Below are 21,332 nucleotides of genomic sequence, written 5' to 3' on the forward strand. Positions count from 1 at the left end.
TCAGAAGGAATGATTGAACAAAGCTACAAGCAAGTTTAATTATACTTTAAATAAAAGCTTTGTTGGCAATGAATTTTAGTATTATTTACAGCTATATTTATCTCTTTATTACTCTACAAAGTGCTGATATGTTGGATATCAAACTTCAATACATTTAGAGTAATTTTTAGCCATAAACTTATTTTACAATGGATAAAAAAATCACCTTGATAATTTCAGAATTGAAATGTCCTTCACTAATCATAGCATTTCCAGCTTGATCTAAAGCTTCCAAAGTGTTGTAGTGAGCTGCTATTTCTGCCTCAAAAGCTTGATGCTTTTGTATCTTTGCCTTATGTAAGAAAAAAATAAGTAATATTATAATATTATAACATAACAAATGTAAAACATTTAAAAACCTGAAGATTTGTTGGATCTCGATAGCTCTCATCAGATGCTGTCTGCAACTTTTCATTGATCCAACTTTCAAGTTCATCTGCATCTCTCTTGAAGTACATGTACTTTCTTGCATCTTCTAATCTCAATCTTCTTTGCTTTGTGGCATCTTTAAAAGCTGAATAACGACCAAGAACTTGTTCTCTTCTAGCTTGAATATCTTCAGGGGTCTCCAAAATTTGTATCTCCTTAGGGAGATTCTCCATATCAGCCATCTGAACAAAAAATATAGAGAAATAATAACAAAAATTTTAAGTAGAAATGTTTTTAAAAAATTTTTATTACAAACCAGTTAAAAAAATGTACTTATTAAACCCATATATTGTTTCTACATCTACTTTGTATGATCTGCCACAATATGCATAAATATGTGCCACTAACAATTAAAATTAGAGATTATTTAATAAATATAACTCTTGTTATGCTACACAACAAAACTGTATATAACTACACAAACTGCCTTAAAATGATTAATTATTACCAAATCCTAGATGGAAATTCTAGAAATAATGTTGAATTCAGACTACTTGAAGATGATGACTCTAATCTAATGTAAACATTAGTAGTCAGATAAAAAAAAAGATAAGTGAAATATTTTCACATATTATCAGAGAAGAGTTTAACTTTGCAAATATTGTTAAGTATTATAGATTGGTGAAAAAGGCACACTGCCTCGTCCTATTTTAATATCTTTTAAATAGAAGAGAACTAAAAATTTAATAATGGAAAATTTATCCATTGAGATCATCATTTTTATTTCACTTTTAAAGAATGATTTAAGCATTCTTATTAGGCTCTCCCCAATTTAAAAGCCATTTTGTAAACAATAGCAATGTGGTACAAATCTAACATTCTAACGGATTTCTAAGATTTATTCTTAAATTGTACTTGTAAGGAAAAAATGTATGACTGATATCAGGTAGATATGCAATGTTAATCAGACCTGACCAGTACCACATTACTACTGGGAATTAATCATGCAATTTCATTCATGAACAAATCAGCGTTATGAAATTAGCAAAAATAAAATAAAAGGTGGCAAAAGTTTATTTATGAGCTAATTTGACTACCCACTACCACCTTGACCATATAAATAATCTGCAAAAATTTTGATATTCGTTAACTTCCTACGCCAGCAGAATATTTAAAGTTATTAAAACAAATTAAAAACGGAAAGACGTGAGTCGTGAAGTGAATGAAAACTAATTTAACTCTTTTAAAAACTTTAAATTTATTAAATAAAAAAAGATTATTACAAAATCAAAATGGCTGACATGAAAAAACAAACATGCTAGTATTTTGAAACGTGAAACCAACCTTTGGGAGCGAAACAGTACAATCTAAATGTTTGAAACTTTTAAAATTGACGAATAAAACACAAAATTGACAGCAAAAGCAAGCGATCTCAATATAATAAACGGACAGACATAGACGAAGCGCAAGGTGACTCACACACAAGCCAGCCTAGCTAAGGCTTCAATTTTCAACAGCTCTCGGAGCTCTCGGATCGTTCAATGTAACACCACCGTACAACAGCTATACACATTTTTTTCGATTTAATAAATTAGCATAATTAGCTTAAATTTTTAAAATGTGTATGTAATGTTATTTGAAAAACACAAAATTAATGTTTAAATTTTATAAAATTGTAAAATAGATTAGACAATAAAATTGTCGTTTAAATATTAAAATAACACCTTCGGCCAAACAGAACCAACATGTAGACGGACTTAATAAATCGAATAAAGCGAACCTTATTTCGTAGTATTTTTGAGAGATTTGGACATTTCATATAACTGTTAGACACATAGAAATATATTTAGGATATGTCCAATCGCATTCTGTCATAAACTGTATGAAGCGAGAGCAGCGACGACGCCATTTGAATTGAACGTAGGAATTGATATAGGGCTACCACACTTGGCCTAAACGTTGACCAGAAGTTTGCTTCACCGTGCCGCAATTATTAGCTCTTCTCTTGCCTATCACCCAAACCGTTTGAAAATTTCCTGTTCTGATGATGCTCTTGTTTCCAGGAAAGAATACGATAGATCTGGCCCAAAAAGTATAAAAGTAAAAAGCTATCTTTTTAGAGGTTGCCTTTCTGTCCTTGGTATAAAATATCATGGATGCTGCTCATTAATTATAAATGATTCAGGAAATCTCCGAGTAGCATAAAAAATGATTATGTGTTATCCAACGATAGAATCTAATGGTACAACGATAGAATCTAATGGTACAATCATGGATATAATTTATTATTTATATATATCCATGGGTACAATGGTACTTGTGATGGTATAATGTAATATCTAATATAATCTTATGTTATAACCATGGATATATCCATGGTTATGAAGTATATATCAATGGTTTCGCTTTATTATTTCCGATAATCTATCGTAAAAATTACCTTTAACAATTTAGGCATAGTAGGGGAGAGTTGCTCTGAATGGAACACTTAACAAAAAATGGTCATAAAAGATTTATGTTTACCAATAAGATTGAAATGTGATAGCCATTGTGGTTGTGGTTAGGGTTGTTGTTGTGGATAGGGTTGTGGATAGGGTTGTGGATAGGGTTGTGGTTAGGGTTGTTGTTATGGTTAGGGTTAAGTGATTGAATGATTGATTGATTGAGGTTGTTGTTATTGTTGTTGTTGTGGTTGTTGTTGTTGTCGTCGTTGTCTTTTTAAAGATTATTGTTGTTGTGGTTGTTGTTATTGTTGTTTTTGTTGTCGTTGTTGATTTTATTGTTGTTGTTGTTGCTGTGGTTGTTGTTGTTGGGTTAGGAAGATAAAAATTGAGACAAGGTATACATGGATATTGTTTATATTTAAAATTTTCAAAACAGGTTAATATTTTGAAACAGAGCAAAACGGATGGAGATTTAGTAACAAACGAATGAAACGGTTGATACCGTTTGACCTGATTCAAGTGCACAGCATTTAAGAAAATACAATCAAACCACAATCGTATAAGATCTCTCCATCATGGTTACCAAACTAACCGCCAAAAAAGACGGGTCGTTATGTTATCACTTCTAGCCATTTCTTCTGAAACTTACTCCCTCCTTTTCTAACTACTTTCCATCACATACGAAGTTAAGAGCGTACCTCAAAACCTGATTGCTAGCGAAATTCTTTTAGGAGCGCTTTTGAATATGGCGCTTTATAACCTATTTAAATTTTAAATGATTAATTTCTGTTAAATTTTATCTTTCGTTACCTGTTAAACTTTAAACAACTTCCCCATTGTTTGTTTATAATTTTTTTTTCAATTGACAATTAGTCAAACAATTTTGGTCAGCTTTGTTTTGCCGGTTGGTTTGGGAGCATTCAGCTGAACTTTTTTTCATACTTAATTTCTTAGTATAGGTTCTTTGAAACAATACATGGCTTCTCTTTTCAATAAAAAACCATCCTCAAAAGGTACTTTTTTTCTTTTTTTAAATAAATTTATGATTCTTACATAAATAATTATATTATATATATAATATTAAATATAAATAAATATAAAGTTTATAATTATAATTATAAACTGATACTCTACTCTTACTGACTACTAATCATGAGAGGAGATGATGACTTCACTACACATGTAGCAAACTTAGCTTTATTTTTATTTATTCACATTTTTTATTTATTGTCCTGCATTTAATAAATTAATTAATTTAATTTGTTTTTGTGATGTCACAGGTTTTACTACATTTTTTGTTTTTAAATTTTGGGAATGTCATTTACAGTAAATCTTTTAATTTAATTTTTAATCTATTAATTTTTCTATTTCAAGTTTTGAATTTTCCATCTCTATATTTATTTTTATTTTTCAACAGATTAACTTTTCATTATCGAGATAATTTTTTGAAAATTTAATTTATAATTTTAATTTAAAGTGGTTTTATTTTAAAACCTGAAAAATTTTCAGAACAATTGCGTAAAAATGATCGTGATATTAAAAAATCTACCAGAGAAGTGGAACGAAATAGAACCGATTTGGAAAAACTTGAGAAAAATATAGTTGGCATATTCAGTATTTATTCAATTATTTTATTTCAAATAAACAAAATTAACTAAATTTTCAAACTTCAAGTCTATTTACTAACTTGAGCTTAAATTAATAAGAATTGTTGTGTAAATAGGTAATATTATCTAATAAAATCTGGTCCCTTAAACTTGCTCAATGCTCCTATTGTGTTTGAACATTTACTCAAAAAGTGATAGTTTCAGAAGAGATTTGAAAATCAATCACCACAAATAATCATAAGTTATTTGAAAAAGAAATTAACATGGTTTGTCAGCTTTTAGTAAATATAGTTACTCAAGTTGGTTTTTTAGATATGAATTGATGTAAATGTTATGATTTAATTTAACCATAGAAATCTATTATATAAGCTTTTTGAATGCATATCTTCTCAAATTAACTGATGGTTTATTGATTTTTTGTGCTAGCTCAATTTAATTGAACAGTTGGGATTTGCTAGTGTATTTATTAAATATTGTTTATTAGTAATAAAACAAAATGTCAAATTTGCAAATAGAAGTTGCAAAATTTATAAATCTGCCTCTAGTTATAAGTAAAAGAAAGGAATGGCTGTATTATTGGTTGTTGAACTCAGCAAATTTTAAATAGACTAACCTTTTTTCTGGTATTGCTAAAAGTGCTGTTGAAGTAGTTGAATGGACAAATACAGTTTTGGAAGTGTTTGAAATGAAGTGATACAGAAAGTTTAGAATTAGTTGGAGAAAAATGATGAGAAACCAGTCTAGAGCACAAAGAAAAAGTTATGTAAGAAAACACACAAAATGGTCAGTGTTTTTAGACGTATTTGCAGAGTTGTGAATGACAGATTTATAAAAAATAATGATGAAAAAAAATATAAGAAGGAAGTTTGAAAACCTGTCAAGAAATGGTTGAATGACATTGCAAACTAAGATGATGACATTGAAGTTAAGAAAATTGATCAAAAATAGAAAGGAATTCTGTAGAGTGACAAAAAAGTCAGCACCATCAGTGATTATGGAATAAATAATTGAGTGTACTTAATTGTTTGAATTATTCAAAATCACAATATTAATAAATGTTTTTGAAATTTGACTTTCAGGAAAATGATATCAAACAGGCTGCAAAGAAAGGAAATAAGGAGGTGATTTAATAGATAACTTTATTTCAATTTTCTTTTTTGTGTAATCGATGCCTCTTATACTAGGTGTTGAAAGTTCTTGCCAAACAACTTGTCAAGGTGAGAAAACAGAAGGCAAATACATACACAGCAGCATCTCGATTTCAAGCTGTATCAGTTCAAGGAAAGGTTTGTTAATTTTTTAAATGAATTTATTTAGTGTATTTTTTTGTTGGAATAAAAATGTGCTAAATTTGTCTCCATTTTTCAATGTTTATATAACATTTCGCTGAAAGAATTTTTTTAGTTTACGTTTATATTAAATTTTGCTGACTGAAAGTTACATTTTATGTTTATCGCTTGAAAAAAACATATCATCAAGGTAAAAAATCAATAGCAGGAAGAATAAGCAATCTTTTTCACAATTTCAGCTAGTTACAATCTTCATTTTTAAAATTTCCATGCTATCATTTTTAGATAATTTATTTAAATATTTTTATAAGCTTATACACTCCCAAAATGAGATGACTAACGCGATATCGACGTCAGCGAAGGTTAGTCTAAAATCTAAAATTATTTAGAATTGCATTTGATTAAATGATAAACATTTTTCAACAGACGTTATCAGAATTTAATAAAGTAATGGACCCCATGAAAACAATTGAAATAATGAAAGAATTTGAAAAACAAAATGCCAAAATGAATCTAACAGAGGAAATGAGTATGTATCATTCAGTATAATTCAGCGAATGTTATCAATATTATTCACGAGTATTTTGCCTCTTTGAACAATTATTTATAACTTTTGTGTTTAAATGTTTTTATTTACATGGAAGCCAGCCCACCAGATCTTTTTGCAGGTCAAAACGACTAATTGCTGTAGTAATGAAGTCTGTAAGCCTGCAATAAAAAAGTAGTGGACTAAAAATGTGAAGCTGTATCAAACTTGCGCAAAATTTTAGAAACCGTCAAAAAAATCTTTTTATGAAGAAATTGTAGGCTTTACAGAAATATTAGTGATTAAATAAGTTATGATGGTTGTCAGCTATTTACTATGATAAGCAGGCAAGTTATATCAGTTGTTTCCATTGTTATGGCAAATTTCAGTTATTCCGGAGTTTACATTATAATGCTTCTGTTTCTAGTTTTTAATGATAAAATGAATGATTAAATTAGAGTGTGAAAAAGTTTTTTAAAAATGTTCCTAAAATTTACTGCTTTCTTACAGTAAGTGATAGTTTGGATGATATAATGAATGACTCGAACGACGAAGAAGAAGAGAACACTGTTGTTAATCAAATACTAGACGAAATCGGGATTGAAATATCTGCAAAAGTAAACAAATTTTTTGGTTTTAAATAATGGTTCAACTTTATATAGTTTTTTTTATTTATATGTCCGCATTTTCTTTTTTGCTGTTAAATTTTTGTAATACGCTTCAAGTCCGTCTACTTTAATTGTATTTATTTTTCTGATGGTATCTTTTATATTTTATAGTTTTTATTTTTAATTTAAAATAATTTTTTTGAAAATGTTCCAGTTAATTGATGCTCCAAAGGCTCCAAACAATTTACATACCGGACCAAAGCAACGAAATCTTTCAACTGATTCTTTGGACAAACAATTGGCAAATTTAAAAGCTTCTTGAAAGAATAAAAATATTTAAACTTTTTTAATTGAAAATAAAAGTTGAACATATCTAGTGGTGAATTATAAATTATAAGCCGTCTGACCTCCAGCACAACTCTATTTTCAATATTAGAATTTAATCCTTATTCAACTCTTTTTAGCACAGAATCGATTTTTTCAAAATAAAAGACTCATTAATTAGGCAAATAATTATTTGCGATAGACAGTTGTTTTGACATGCACGGAAACTCCGTCGTTTCTCGAAAGTACACGGCATTTAAATTTGATCTGCAATTCATTAGTTGTTTGTAGCAGCAGTTTCTGAATTGACTTTTGAAATGGTAATAGGTTGAGAAATGATTAGGATAGATCTTTTGCTTTTGATGTTGCATCAAATATGGTATTGTGGCCTAAAATTTTTGGCTGAGGTCATCTTATACACAGAAACCAATGCAGTGTCTTAGAGAGGTTGATAAATCGAGATATCTAAACCTTAATTGCAAAAATTACATTTGAAAAAACACTTGTTAATTTATAGCCAATAGTCAAGGCAGAGATGATCTGCAATCTAAAAATCAGCACCGCCGTTTCAATACTACTTTTGAATGGTCTGAAGATGGAAGGTGAGTTAGTGTTGACATGTCATTTTTTTGTAGAAGAGCGCACCGATAAGACAATTATTAACAGATGCTTAAGGTACAAGACATTATTTTTCTAAAGTTGATACAATTTCATATTTTAGTGTGTTTTTCGATTCAGAAGTACAACTTGAAATTAACATACGGGCCAGAGTGAGGAACATTGGACTCAAAGGGATATTGAATTGAAAAAGCACAAAGAGCAACGGAGCTAGTTGATTCATGAATATCTTGAATACATCGAGCAAAGTGGTTCGACCGTGGGCAAATTACCCGAAAAAGTAGTGAATGCACCGTGCCCAGCGCCGTTAGATTCATATTTTGAGGGCAGATTGTTTAAAATCTGAACAATGTTTCGTTTTTTCTGCTTCATTAATTTTTACAATTCTCTGTTTAAGATCCTATATTTCAGTTGATTTGATTTTTATCTTTTAGTCAGTTAAAAAGCATTTGTTATTGGTTTTTGAAGATAAATAAATAAAATAAAATAAAAATACTTAACAGAGACTGACTTAACATAAAGTATCTAATTGAACAAGAATAAAACAAACCGGTATTATATAAAAAAAGAACAATTAGGTAAACAAAAAAAAGTTTTGAAACTTCATTAAGAAAAACGATCTATATTTTTTAAAATTTATCTAAACTGACAGTGCAATGAAGCCAAATAATAATTTAGGAAAGAATTTTTAGAGATTTTACAGAAAAAATTTCTTTAAAATCGAGTGCCGTTGTGAAAAATTACTCCATATTGATTTATTTAAGCCAATCGATTCGAACTTTTTCATTTGCCTGTCGAATTAAAATTAAACTACTAAAACCGACTGTTATTGAAATCATATTAGAATGACATTTGACAAAATTTAAAGGAATAAAAAAATCAAACCGAAATGAAAAAAATTCAATTATATTTTGTAATCATACTTTCGTCACTAAAACTATTTTTTGAAGATAAAAGTAAATTCAAGTGGAATCGATCGCTTCGCTAACAGTAACGATAAACAAATCGATTTGAAATCATGTTTGGGATAACATAAAATTTATACAACAGCTTCAACTTCATTGCACTGTTAAAGCACTGACTCCATGAATTTTTAAAAATTATTCTTTTATTTCCTTGAAGCTGCTTTAAAACGGATAGAACAAGACAAAAAACATCTGGGTAGTCTCAAGATACGTCACGGTTTGCCTGTTTTAATGAGTAAATTTGACTTGAAGAAAAACCCCAATACCCAAGAAACACCGGAGTATCTGGAATGTTGTAACTATGTGTACACCTCAAGGAAAACAGAAATAAAAAATATCGTGCTCAAGAGCTCAACTTTGATATTGCAATACTTAAAAAAATAGGATTGGCAGAAACCGCAAGACATATTACATCATTTTGTTGAAAGGCGAATACCTCAATGAGAGTCAAATAAATTAAGCAAGAAACATTTCACTATTCCTATTCCTGGTGACAAAAACAGAAAATTAACCTTTCTGCTTAGCGTAAATACTGCAACAAAACATACAGGCTAAAAATATATCCAAATGAATAGGTGAAATGAGTTAAAACCAAATTTAATTATGAACCTGAAATTTCATTTGCTGACATACACTTTTCATAGTATTTTGATGCATGAACCACGCTGTAACCAACCAAAATAATCAAAATAGGAGAAATAGGAAAACCTGTCAAATATTATTTTGACTGCAATCTCTGTTTATATTTTTACTAATTGTCTCAGCATTTTAAAAATATTCAAGAAATGTTCATTTATTTAAGCCATTTGCGATGAAAATTTATTACATTGAAAGCTTGTTTAAGCTACAGATATAACAACGTTTAACATAAATTAAATTTTTGGTAAAAATTAAATGATTATTAAGTTAATTTTATCTTGAAAATAAAAATTAAAAAATAGGTTAAAATGATATTAAAAATTGTAGTTTCTGACCTTCAAACAAAATCCTGTAAAATATCATCCAACCTATTCGAATATCAATTAAAAAAATGAATGTTCCTAAAGTTGAAACAGCCAAGATTGGCAAGATTAATAAAATCTGCAGCCTTCTTGAAATACTGGGGTACAGTTTCTAAGAATGATAAGCAAAACTAAATTGCAGTTTTATCATTCTAACATAAAAAAATATCTTACATCAAATTGGATAAAGGCTGGAGTGGAGTAGAAAACGTGTAGAAGCTTTTCAGCGACTAGAGAAAATATATTTATAATAATCCATAAGAATAACTTTAATGTGCCTCCATGCCATATGCAAACAAAGAAAAACGGAATTAAAACTGAAAAAACAGGACTTTGGTCTTTGAGGGGGAGGAAAATATGTCTATAACGAAGAAAGGTTTTTAAATTACTGAATGACGAGTTTATAAATTAAATTCAACTCAACTGTTTCAAAAACTGATACAATCCTTTGTCAAACTGCCTGTTGAAATAAATTATGTTAGCGACTTTGATTGGTTACCTCTTTAAAGGTAAAAACAGAGCTAAGCGTTTCTAATCTTTTATAAAAAATTTTGAAAACGTGAATACATATTCACAAACATCGGCAATTTCGATTAAATAACAACAAAAAAGATTAATACAGAAGAAAATAGCAAGAGATAAATTTTTAGGCAAAGTTCTATTGCAACTGAAAATATAAATTAAAAAAACCTCCACATCTGTGAATAAGAATATACTCGCGAGATGCAACACGGAGGATCAGCGGTAACTATCTGATCCAATCTGGCAACTGCAGATGACAAACTCCATATTACAAAATATTTTACCATAAAAATTTGGCCGATCACATAACCAACCGCAGCTAGAGACCACAGAGGCATGGCTTTTAACAAATTTGGATGGTCCAGAAATGCGTAACTGTAGAAAAAGTGGGAACATGCATCTATGAAAAACATCCAGAAAATGGATTTTATGAGTCTTTGCAAAGCGCCGCAAATATCATCATAAGTTAATTCTTTCTGAGATTTTTTAAACTAGAAAAAATTTTTAGGAATTAAATTAAATTGATAAAAAAAGAATATAAATAGTAGAAATGAATACAAAATACCAGGTAAAACTTATAAAACTATTAATTAACGGCAGGACAACACATATTATCCTATTATTAAGGTCATATCTAGCAAGCAATCAGTGCAAAGCGTTAAAATAGCAGTATTAAATAATTATGAATTTAAAAAGATAGCGTTGTGTTGAATATTGTTTAGAAAAACAAATGCAAAGCAAAGAAATGTGTTAACGAAAACCTAAAAAATAAACACACATATACACATAATATATTTGTACAACATGGCTCGGTGACATGACAAGTCTGTGAGATTTGCCATTGGTTTTAGATTCGGTCTGGTTATTCAAAAAAATATACATGCTGATGCGAGGCGTGGACGAACGAATTTGGTCATCACGGTTTGGTTTGTCGTCAGAGTGAGGGCAGTCAATTACGTAACTCAGCGTTAAACGACTACATTTGCCAGCTCTTTTCCAAGGCCTCAATCTTAATTTTGAAGAAACCATCGGCATTTCAGCGCATGGTTGTACTCCAAACCCTTGAAGAACCGGTAGATGTTAGACTTGGGACGTTACGGTTCTTGGCACGAGAAAATGAAAAAATACGAAAAAGCACTCCCAATATGTATCGAGGTTCTCGGCCCTATGGGTCCCAACACTTTTAAATTTTTCCAAACAATGTGTAAGTTAATAGTGTTAGATCAAGTGGCGGCAGAGAACTGTTTTTGCAACGAATCACATTTTGGGCATGTTGCAGCGGTTCCTGCGTTGTTTAATGGAGAATATTCAATTGAATGCTGACGAGTGCAACTATCAACTGAACAAAGAGCTGATTCATTTGTTACTTGATGTTTGTTCAGTGTCATTCATCATGTTTTGGTTTTAACATATACAACTATAAATATGTATATTTATATAATTATGAATACTTTAGAACCATATATATGGAACACTAAATATGATGACGAAAGATCGAAGGAATTAACATGATATTGAACTTAAAATTTTTGTTACAGAAATATAAAAATGGTGCAGTTTCTGATCATTGCTAGTTTTAACTTATTTAATTGATATTTTCAAATTCTAGTTGAAAGTAAAAGACAAATAATGAAAAAAACGAAATTAGAAAAATACAAACCTGAAGCAAGAAAGTTTCAAAAGTCATTAATGGTCCAAAAACAACCAGTGGGAGATATAAATTGTAACAAACTAAATCTAATACTGTCCATTTTACTGAAGTTGAGATATTACGATTTTTCAAAATAAAAAGTCTTTTTGCTTTATTTTTACGATTTGGTATGGGTTTCTTAAACACAATAACTTTGGAAGCTTTATGACCGTCAATAGAGTTTGCATATTTAACTATGTATAGAGCGCTGCTTGTAAACCGTAACAAGCCCATTGAAAGAATGTATTCCTGATAATAATATCTAACAGCATCATGAGGAGCCTGAATAATTTTACCCATCTAAAAATTATAATAGTTTTATTTAGCATTTTATGAAATTTTGTGAGTGGCTATTTTACTAACCAAAAAGCATTTCACATGTGGTGTGACCAAAACAGAAAGGAATAATCCTGATAAAATCCAGACACACGTTTGAGAAAGAAGAATGCAAGGTATAAAGCTAATAGTAAATATTTCAAACATATAAAAAAGCGTCACTTTGGGTCCCACACTGCTTATGAGGAAAAAAATTGAGTAACAGGAAAAACACAAATTACGCACCTTGAAAAATAGAAAATTACATTTATTATCTAAGTAAAATTAATACGAAAAAAAATAAACCTCTAAAAGTTTAAAAAATTTCAACATCATTGACAAACTAATATGTCCGACGATCCAGAGAAACAAACCTTCAAACATAGATTTCCAAACTCTCCATTCTACATCAGAGTGGTCCTGCTGGTTTTATAATATTTAAAAACATAAATGCTGTGATCCACAACATTTTAAACACGATGAATAATGACTAACTGTTTATTTCAGTTTGCATATTTTAATGAAATTACACAATGATTCAACAGATTTTACAGTTACGATTTGGTTCATTTAAATTTTAATCATTTTTTAACATTTACCTTTCGCCCAAATAAATGCCAGCCAGTCAATAAACCCAAATTTTCGTTTTCATGATCTAGAAAAATTGTTATAAGCAAATACACAGCAAAGTTTAACAAAAAATAAGCTAATAAATAAATATGCTATAATTCAAATTACAAATATTTCAGAATTAATTTCTTCCTTTATTCTCCTTATATCAATCCAAACCACATAGACAACATTTTCAATGTATCTCAATATTGTTCATTTGAAAATATTAGAGCTGAAAGTGTTAACGCAAAAATGAAATTCAATTCCAAACAAATATGGAGTTTTCAAAGATTTTTTATTTAATATTAAATTTAAAAAAACCATAATAAAAAATTAAATAATAAAAGTAAAAAAATTGAAAATGAAAGCAATTTATTTTATAGTAAATAAATCATATCAGATCATACTATAATACTATATCATATAATAAATGTTGTCGTATTAATTATATAATGTAAGCAATAAACATAAAAATAAATGAATGTTCTTTGCAACATTTTGTAACATCTTGAAATATTGATTGGATTACTATTCAAATCAGACAGTAGCAGGTCATTCATGATCTCATCACAGTTTTAAACACTTAAATTTGGCTATTTTTCATTGAATAAATCCTTGGCTTTATTTTATAATAATTTATATTATTCAAACATTGTATTTGCTAGGTTGATCAATTATAAATTCTTACCAGATTTATATATATAATATATATATCTATCCATATATTTACACTTTTTTATATAGATGTTTTTTTTATATAACTATGAGGCGTTTTATACAACCTTATCTCACTGTGCATATATATATCTTCTGTGGGTTGTGGCAAATTTCAATCTAGTTTTTTGGTTAATAATCCTTTACTTTACTATGTTGCACCTGGTTTTTAAATGGGTTTAAAAAAATTTTTAGGCATCTGAGATACCTGCCGGAGGCTAGTGTTCTTCTGATTAAATTTTTTCATAATGCAACTTACTAACTGCTAACAAAAACAAAAAACTAAAACCAAATTATATTTGAATTTTGCCTTGGTCAATTAAATAAATGATTAACATATTAGTTAATATTAAATTTCAACAATTAAATTATTATAAAAAAAATTACACTTAATACTTGGTAGTCAGTAGTGGAGTCACAGTAAAAGTCCCAATTAAAAAAAAAATTAAAAATCATTCTTCTTTTTTGAAATTAAACTTCTAATTCTAACCTTTTGAAAAGACAAAGAGCGAATAAAGTGATTGCAACAAGGCAGCCATCAATATAAAAAAACAAACAACAGTTTCTAAATCAATTTGGAACATTTCAAGGCTTTATTATTTAATCTTTAATGAAAATTCAGAGGCACAACCCACAAGAATAATCCGCCGAACGCCAGCTGCGTAAAAAAATCTAACTATTAAAGTAAGTTTATTTTTAAACGTTTTTTAAAGGTAATGCAATGAAAATAAAATAATTAACTTTTAAATCTAAAAGTACCAAAATAAAATTTTCAACTTCCAACACAGATTCAAGAAACAATACTTGAACGTATTATTTTAAAACAGTTTAATCTTTAATCACCTATCCATTCGAGACCTTGATAGTCGTTCCCAATCTCGGTATAATGAACTCGAAAATCCAGTAACGTTATCGTAAATCAATTCACGTGTAAGTCAATGCGATTCCATGAACAATCGTTTGATGAAACGTTTAATTTACTCAGCATTAGCACCATTTAATTTTATCATATGTTACGCTTGTTAGGCGGATGAAATTGTCTGTTCGCTAGCGGTATAATAGTATTTTTTTTTAACATAACATGTCAATCAATCAATCAATCAATCAACCAATCAATCAATCAATTAGCTTGTAAAGCGCTATTTCCGCGATGTTCAACAGAGCTCCTCAATAAATTTTGCAAATAGATGGGTCTTGAAATCTGCTTTGAACTTCGTAAGTGATAGAGAAGTAGTCAGAGAAGCAGGTAAAGAATTCCAGAGAAAAAGGGCCGGAAAAAGCAAAAGCAGATTTAGCAAGAGAGTGTTTAACACGAGTTATTGTGTCTTACGAAACCGATACATCGATCATTTTGCCTTGTGCGTGCAATACACCTGAAACACAAATCCAATCCCTTAAGCAGAGTTTAGGGGTATTCGACTCCAACAAATCTGCTTCTAGCATACACTCAGGATACCTCTAGTCATAATTTAGTAAATAAAATGTGTGATCATCGTATTTGTCTTTCGTGACGTTGGAAGTTGTTTCACTCCCTATTGAACAAAAGATTTGACTGTTTGATTCATTTAATAAATAATAAAATCACAAAATATCATTGGCTCACAAGCGACTGAAAAGAAAAGTGAGTTTTGCTATGTTGTTTCACAAATTTATAGAAAAGTTAAAAAGAAAGCAATAAATTTACTCATAAAACTTTCATATTATGGACAAAGAATTTCATAAACCCATCCATTTTCTGCTTTCTTGATGCAGTTATTGCTGGCATCTTCATCTTGCAGCAGTTTGCGAAAATAAACCCTGTCATGAAACCGATCAGTTTGACCTTGCCAAAATTCAAAGTTTCTAGGTGTTAGAATATATCCACCCCTTTATGAAAATATAAACAAATTAAGCAAAATAAAAAAGACATGTTACAAAAATATTAGTATTATCATTATTAATCAAATTTGAATCAAGAAGCTAGAGAGCCCCAAACGGTCCTGCCGAAAATGTTTAAACTCTCTCAGAGTCCAGCCGAACTAGTCCTAAACGGAAATTTCTGGATTCTTATGGGAATTGATAGTCTTCTTTTGTTGATTAAGAATTTTATTATGTACAATAAGCGATAGATATTGAGAACAATATTGAATTCTAGATAGTTCTACTGCAAAATTAGAGTCCAAAAAGAATTAAATTTCTGGATTCTCATGGGAAATGATAGTCTCCTTTTATTGATTAGGGATTTTATCTATCGCTTATTGAGAACAATATTGAATTTTTTCACCAATATTTTTTTAATTCTTTTATTTTCAGACACTATTAAAAATCGATTTAAAAATCGATATTATAAATGTTTTATAATTAAAATTTTAATTTATTAATTTTTTTTAAAATTATGTATTTTTATTATTTGAAAATATATGTTTATAATTTTAAGTTTTTTAGTTAATATTGGGGAATGAAAAAAAAGGAATAAAAATAAATTGGAGGAAAAACATGGAAATGAGTTTCTAAACAAAGGCAATGGAGATTTTAAGGAACGTTGTCAAGAATGGTGATTCTAAAGAAAAATGGAAATATCGAAAAAGGGAAGGATATTAATAATCAATTTCGATTAGTAATCAATTTCAATTCCCGTTCAGCTCTATTTCAGAACCTTATCCAAATGTTCGACTAACTGCTGCAAATCTCTGAGTCATGTCGTCACACTCCTCAATGAATGAAAACAACACTCTTCAGGTCAGCATAGATTGTCTACTTTTTTTCACGCAAACAAAATTTTAAAATTTCAGTTATATTTTAGTTTCTAATTCTTTTAAATTAAAGGTAAAATACCTACCAAAATTCTGGCTTTTCAACTTCTTTATTTTCGAACAGCTGTTCAGCGTGCATTCTTCTTTCTTCCAGCTCCTTGATAAAAATTCTTAATTTTAAAAAACATAGATGTCTTGACGCTATAGAAAAAAAACTGCAAAACATTTGGGAACCTACGAACTCAATCTACTTTATAAACCTTTTATAAACGGCAAATATTTTGGAATTTACACTTAATTGAAACTAATGAATTAGTTTCGTAGTTTTATTATATACATATATTTATATATAGTGAGAATTTCCGCAACTACGGTTGGCCCAGTACGAGTACATAAAATACACTATATATATATATATATATATAACACATGAAAGAGAAACATGTGTTATATATATATATATAACACATGAAAGAGAAACATGTGTTATATATATATATATATATATATATATATATATATATATATATATATATATACAACACATGAAAGAGAAACACAAAACTAAAATTACTAAACACATCTTGGACCACAATATTGAAATTTTACATTACAATAACAACCATTATAATTTACGACTAGCCAAATCAATACTCCAGAACAAAGACATCCGATAATAAATATACAACAATGGAATCTTCCTACCAATAAATTTAGAAACAGAGGAATCGTCGATAATGAAAAAACGTAAAAGTGTTATATTTATCGATAACGAAAACACATAAAAGTGTTATATTTATCGATAATGAAAACTCGTATATAGTGTATATATATATAGTGTACTTTATGTACTCGTGTATATATATATATATATATATATATATATATATATATATATATATATATATATATATATATATATCTGTGTGTGTTTGTGTAAATGATGCAGCTCATTACCTATGACTAACAAAGTTTAAGTTTAATCTTTCTTACTCCACTGTTTTATCTCGTTTTATAATAAAATTCATTGTCCACGTTATGAATAAAAATTTTTGGTCATCAGCGTTTAGGAGCCAACCCTTTACTTAGGCAAAAATTTAAAAACAGATGCTTTGCAGTCAAAGAAAGACATTTTCCCTGTCGGATGTTTGTTCATATAAGGTCTCCACACATCGGAACAGTCTTTATTTATTTTGATCAATATCCTCGCAGCCGTTTTTACCCCGCTATGCATAGACATTACTTTGTCCTTCATCATTTTTCTACTTTACATTTATGATAGTTTTTATTTTGCCTTAATACATTTAAAAAATTATAAAGCAAGGTTAAAGAAAAAAAATCAACCGTACATTTTTTCCTGAAACAGGTTGACTTTGTTCACTAACATAGCAACTTATCTGACTTGCTCTTGGTCTAAATTTGAAATATTCAGCACTTTCAATTTCTGATAATTTTGAAACTGAACCTCCAATGCGAATCTTTATCGTTGAAAAAATATTTTAAAAACTCATTAGAATGGTAAAACGAAAATATATTTACAAAAGCAATCTTGCACGTAATTGATAACATCCTGATTCCATAAACTATCAGCTCCCAAATAAAATGGAAAATATTTTACCATTAAGGTAGAAATGAACTTTCGAAAATTTAGTATATAAATTTAGTTAGGGAACTTGAACTTAAAAGTCGATAGGGAAACGCTGGTATCATTGTGCTCAACCTCGAGATTTTGAGTCAACAATGATCATTATTCACATGTTATTTAGCGATTCAGTGCAGAAGTTATAATATAAGTGGGACGTTAATGATAGTTTTGCTTCACTTCCAAAACAGTTTATAACACAAGGAAGACAACGATACAATTCCATTAGTGAAATATCATAATAAAAACTAATAAGCAAATTGCCATTTATTTACCTGCCTATGCAAAGATGGCCAATAGAACAGCAAGTGTGCTTCGGGATTAGATTCCTTTAATTGATAAAAATATTTAATAAAAAATTAGTTAATGAAACTTCAAACATTTTACACCAAGTCAGTTCCCTTTCTGCTTTTGTAATTAGTAAAAAACGTAAATCCTTTATCATCGTATCCTTTTAACAGAACCATTCTCACAGTTGGTATTCCTTGTCTTAGGAATAAAAAATTCATATTATTAAAAGCAGTAATAATTAATTTAAAAATTACCGACATTAATGAAATTAGCTACATACTGATATTTACATTTCAATTATTCGAGCCTTCTTCAAAAAAACTTTTCAACTTTTAACTATGTAAAAAACATCTTGATGGAAAATTTTTTTATAGCAAATATTCTGCTAAACGCTAAAGGAAAGCACATAAAAACAAAATATAATTTCCGATGAATTTTTACTATTCTTTTAAAATATGCATATATTTTTAAAAATACCACTAGACCAGTGTGATACATAACAAACTGTCAACATCTTTTTTTTTATAAATCACTACTAATGTCATTCGGTTTACTTTCTAATTTTTGTTTTTAGATGCGAATAACATAAATTTGAATTCGAGTAAAATCAAAGTAAATACGAATAATTTAAAACTTTGAAGATGTTGCAAGAGCCATGGCGTTTGGTTCAATCACGTTTTCATCTTCACAAGCCTCCGAAAACCAATTGCAAAAAATGTCAAATGGATCTTTTTTAAGTACATTTTCAATGTCAAACGTCGAGTTTTTGTTTTTGTACGGTCTTCTCATACCTTTTTAGTTTTATAGATATTACATTTTTAACAGCTTAAAAGTATTGTTTCAATATTGAAATACCAAGAAACAAATGATGAAAACAGAACGTTATTGTGATATGAAGAATCAAAACTTAGAAGAACGTGGCGGAGTAAAAGAAACTTCAAAATTAAAATAATTTAAGTAAACAGTATAGAAAATATTAAAATAAATAAATTACTTGTTAAGCATTGCTCAAAAAAATATAATTTTAAACATCGTGGAAGCATATAAAATAAGATTACTATTTTATTCAAATTTGTCAATTAATTGTGGTGAATTGTGTTTTAAAATGCTTGCAAAAATGCATTGGACTTTATTTCATAACCCACTAGTTAATTTACATGTTAAAACACTTTTAAATAACTGTATGGAAGTTTATTTTAATGCCTACCTTATAAAAGCATGGAAGAACATGCGTTTACTTTAATGCTTACGATATATATAAACTTATCTAGGATTGAATATTGCAACTCGCTCGACTATGGTCTTCCTGATTCTACACTCCATCCTTTAAGTAAAGCTTTTAACTCTGCTGCTCGTCTAGTTGGTCGTCGCCCCGATTTACGATCGTCTTTTTGTTCTCGCTTTTTCTTAACTTGTGTTAAACACTCTTTTGCCAAATCTGCTTTTGCTTTTTCTGGTCCTTTTCTCTGGAACTCTCTACCTACTTCTCTGACTACTTCTCCATCACTTGCAAAGTTCAGAGCGGATCTCAAGACCCATCTGTTTTCAAAATTCATTAAAGAGCGCTGTTGAACATCGCGGAAATAGCGCTATATAAGCTAATTGATTGATTGATTGATTCTTATCTCACATATTTCCATATCTTGTTCTCTTGCACTGGATACCTATAAAATATAGAATAATTTTTAAAATTTGCACATTTATGTATAAATCTTAATCTAAATTATTTCCTAAGTACTTATCAGATATATTAATTGAACCTAAATCGTCATCTTGTTCTCACTTCTTCTAAATTCGTGTTAAACACTCTTCTGCTGATGCTGATGATTTTTATATTTATACTTCTTTTCCTCCATCTAATCTCAAAAGTGTTTTTCATAATCTATCTCTGTCTTTCTTCAATTATCGCTTGGTCTGATTTTATGTGTCATAAACTTAATCCTTCTAAATTTGAATTAATTTGTTTTAATAAATCTAAGCAAACTATTACTATTCATCCTATTATCTTACCTGATTCCAAAACTCTTGATGTTTCTCACAAGTTTCGTAGTCTAGACTTCATCTTAATTCTAGTATGTCTCTTTCTTCTCAGATTAATAATGTTGCTAGGAGTTCTTATTTTTATTTACGTAGAATAAAAAACTTTTGCCTTTTCTTGATGATCCTATTCTTCCCCTTCTTGTTACTTCGTCGGTCTTATCTAGGATTGATTATTGTAACTCGCTTTACAATGGTCTTCCTGATTCTATACTCTATCCTTTAAGCAAAGCTTAGTTGTTCGTGTCCCTATCTATTCTCATATATCTCCATATCTTGTTCTCTTGTTCTTTTCCTATAAAATATAGAATAATTTTTAAAATTTGCACATCTATGTATAAGTCTCAATCTAAATTATTTCCTAAGTACTTGATTTATTAACTGAACCTAAATGCCCCAGTTTACAATCGTCATCTTGTTCTCGCTTCTTCTTAACTGGTGTTAAACACTCCTCTTAACTGGTATCAAACACTCCTCTTAACTGGTGTTAAACACTCTTTTGCTAAATAGCTTTTGCTTTTTCTGGCCCTTTTCTCTGGAACTCTCTATCTACTTCTCTGATTACTCCATCACTTACGAAGTTCAGAGCGCATCTATTTACAAAATTCATTGAGGAGCGCTGTTGAACATCGCGGAAATAACGCTTTACAAGCTTATTGATTGATTGATCATATTTTCTCCTATATTCGTCATCAATTTATTTGTTTTAAGGATAATTTATTTTTTATAACCATAAAATTATTATAAAAAATTCAATAAGAAACAACGACACTTCTGAAAATATAAAATAATTACATTATAATTTCTTTGGTTTCAAAATAGTAATGTACGTTCCATTGAATTAAAACATCGGAATCTATGATATAATATAATCAAATCAAAACGCCTCCCTTTGAATATAGTCGTTGCTGTTTACCGGTGCTAACTTCGGGCTCGTTAAGAACAAGTTGATAAAATTTAACAATTCTGAGTAAATTCACCTGATAT

The 21,332-nt window shown here is 29.1% G+C and overlaps 4 protein-coding genes across 4 annotated transcripts in view; 1 reads left to right on the top strand and 3 right to left on the bottom strand.

Moving 5' to 3' along the window:
- The window catches only part of HELRODRAFT_156368 (hypothetical protein), a gene marked incomplete at both ends in the record, with an annotated part of 37,450 nt that extends 36,809 nt beyond the window's left edge, over positions 1-641 (bottom strand). The window contains 2 exons of the mRNA XM_009013478.1: positions 206-331; positions 399-641. Coding sequence (XP_009011726.1) covers positions 206-331; positions 399-641 — 369 coding nt within the window. The remainder of the gene's footprint in view (positions 1-205; positions 332-398) is intronic.
- Positions 642-2,906: 2,265 nt separating this feature from the next.
- HELRODRAFT_167737 (hypothetical protein) lies at positions 2,907-7,204 on the top strand (the record flags this gene model as incomplete). The annotated part of the gene is made up of 8 exons (XM_009013479.1): positions 2,907-2,967; positions 4,362-4,453; positions 5,539-5,580; positions 5,644-5,745; positions 6,060-6,110; positions 6,175-6,277; positions 6,785-6,891; positions 7,097-7,204. The coding sequence occupies 8 exons, from the start codon at positions 2,907-2,909 to the stop codon at positions 7,202-7,204; spliced, it is 666 nt and encodes a 221-aa protein (XP_009011727.1).
- A 3,266-nt stretch (positions 7,205-10,470) lies between these two features.
- Positions 10,471-10,650, bottom strand: HELRODRAFT_73306 (hypothetical protein; the record flags this gene model as incomplete). Its single annotated transcript, XM_009013480.1, has 1 exon — positions 10,471-10,650. One exon carries the CDS (start codon positions 10,648-10,650, stop codon positions 10,471-10,473), a length of 180 nt encoding a protein of 59 aa, XP_009011728.1.
- A 4,693-nt stretch (positions 10,651-15,343) lies between these two features.
- HELRODRAFT_73175 (hypothetical protein) lies at positions 15,344-19,097 on the bottom strand (the record flags this gene model as incomplete). Its single annotated transcript, XM_009013481.1, has 6 exons — positions 15,344-15,509; positions 16,462-16,532; positions 17,725-17,853; positions 18,293-18,346; positions 18,407-18,506; positions 18,943-19,097. The coding sequence occupies 6 exons, from the start codon at positions 19,095-19,097 to the stop codon at positions 15,344-15,346; spliced, it is 675 nt and encodes a 224-aa protein (XP_009011729.1).
- Positions 19,098-21,332: the final 2,235 nt, after the last annotated feature.

This window comes from Helobdella robusta, assembly GCF_000326865.2.
Source record: "Helobdella robusta unplaced genomic scaffold HELROscaffold_12, whole genome shotgun sequence".
In the NCBI taxonomy this organism is placed as follows: Eukaryota; Metazoa; Annelida; class Clitellata; order Rhynchobdellida; family Glossiphoniidae; genus Helobdella; species Helobdella robusta.